We start from the raw sequence: 1831 nt of genomic DNA, 5'->3' as shown, positions 1-1831 counted from the left end.
GAGAGGCGAGGGAAGAGTAGGCGTTGTTGACGGGTGTAATTCAAACGGATTATACCCCGGGGGTGTCTGCAGAGGGATGAGATCCAAATGAGTCGGTGCCAGCGTGCGCCCCGTCGACGACGCTCGAACAATCCGTAGGGGCTAAATGAGCTCCCGGATATTTTCGCTCGCGCCTGTTCCCTTTCGTGTGTACATACTTACTTACCTTTTCGCGAGACACTCGTTGCTTCACGGATGGATTTATCGGCCCAGGTTTCAACCCGTTTGTCCCCGGCGATGGGAATTACGAGGACTGGTTTTAATGATCGCGTCGGAATTATTGTACGATGGAAATCATTCAAATATCGTTGCACCTTCCGCGCAAAGAACTTCTATAGCCGGTTTCGTGAATGTTTTTTTTTTTACAGGAGAAATATGGACGTTACAATGAAAGTTTAAAAGCAGATAAATATGATGCACCGACGTAGTTTTTAAAACGAACGAGCTTGCACGTTAGGTTAATAAATAAAATCCCGAGCGCTTTACACTTTTAAATCCCGAAATCTCTAAAAGCTGTTACAAGCAGTACCAATTCCGAAGCTTTCAAATCAGGATAAAATACTTTTTACACGCGGCCAATCATCCGAGCTGCAGCGATCCAGTAAAAGTAAACCCTCGCTCGTATTAACACCTCCTCCGCGAGGCACCGCGGCCGCGTGCTTAAATAACGTATAGCCCGTGGAGCGCCATGAATTTCTGAACGGTGCCCGTAGCCAACAATGACACTCGTAAAGTAGCGATGGCTCCGGAACTTCCGGTAACGAGATGCTTAAGCGCAGAACCGTAGCGAGGCGAAACGAAGATGGATGGGAAAGAAAAGAGTGGCCGCGTACGATCGGCGACGACCGTGGATGGAGGATTCCATCAGCCGGATACGACGCGACGGAACTCTTGATCCGACCGCGATACCTGGATGAGCTTTTATTATTTATCGTTACTTTAGAGAGTTGCCGGCCGGTTTTAGTTGGCTTTTACGGTTACCTTTAATGGCGGCCAGTGCGGAACTTTCGAAACGACTATTCGCCTTCGCCTCTTTATGCGATGCACTTAGCGAGGCCCTGCCTCCCCCACCGCGCGACTTTTCATGGGAAATCGATGGAAAACGTATTAAGGCACGGACGAAAGGGACGGCAACGCGATTCGAGAACCATCGTGTTCGATACGTTAAAAAGTGACCCGTTCCGTCTGTTTCAGCTCGGCGAGTCGCTCAACTCCGAACTACGAATCATAACCAGTGCGTTCAACCAAGTCCTCCACCGCGGTGAGTACACATGAGAATATTGGAAATAAGTTAAGCTCTCATGAGCCGTCAGATCTCTGCCAAAAGTTTCAGATTTAATAAAAAGCTGTGTCCAATATTTAAAGCAATGAAATTTTAGAAAAAAATGATAATTACAGAGAAGCAAAGTTTATAAAACTCTTCTTCCCAGTCATAAGGAATTTTTAACGCATAATTTCTAATATTCTAATACAGTTTAGGTAATTTTTTGTTGAACTGTACGTGATTTGCAAACTGTCTACATGTCGTATAATCTTTACTTTTGCATACTTTTTATTACTTCTTAAATAATATCCTCGAAATTGACGTTATTTCAACTGTAAAATATTCTTAAGTCAGAATGAATTTAATCGACAAACTGCAAGAAAAAATAGGAGTATGAATAATAATAGAAGAATTAATTTAATGGACAAACTGCAAGAAATGGAATATGCGTATAAGACAACGAAATATTCCTGTGGCTATTTTCATTGTCCCATTTAACGCGTTCATCTTTCGTCTCTGCCAGTGATA

At 43.7% G+C, this 1831-nt stretch overlaps 1 protein-coding gene across 1 annotated transcript in view; it reads left to right on the top strand.

Moving 5' to 3' along the window:
- Window positions 1-1300, top strand: part of CARPA (Carbonic anhydrase-related protein A) — a gene marked incomplete at its 3' end in the record, with an annotated part of 161437 nt that extends 160137 nt beyond the window's left edge. Inside the window, exon 6 of the mRNA XM_018024863.2 lies at window positions 1234-1300. Within this exon, the coding sequence (XP_017880352.1) occupies window positions 1234-1300 (67 nt within the window). The remainder of the gene's footprint in view (window positions 1-1233) is intronic.
- Window positions 1301-1831: the final 531 nt, after the last annotated feature.

This window comes from Ceratina calcarata, unplaced genomic scaffold (assembly GCF_001652005.2).
Source record: "Ceratina calcarata isolate Rehan_Ccalc_2016 unplaced genomic scaffold, ASM165200v1 scaffold347.2, whole genome shotgun sequence".
In the NCBI taxonomy this organism is placed as follows: domain Eukaryota; kingdom Metazoa; phylum Arthropoda; class Insecta; order Hymenoptera; family Apidae; genus Ceratina; species Ceratina calcarata.
This window is presented reverse-complemented; position numbering and strand designations above follow the sequence as displayed.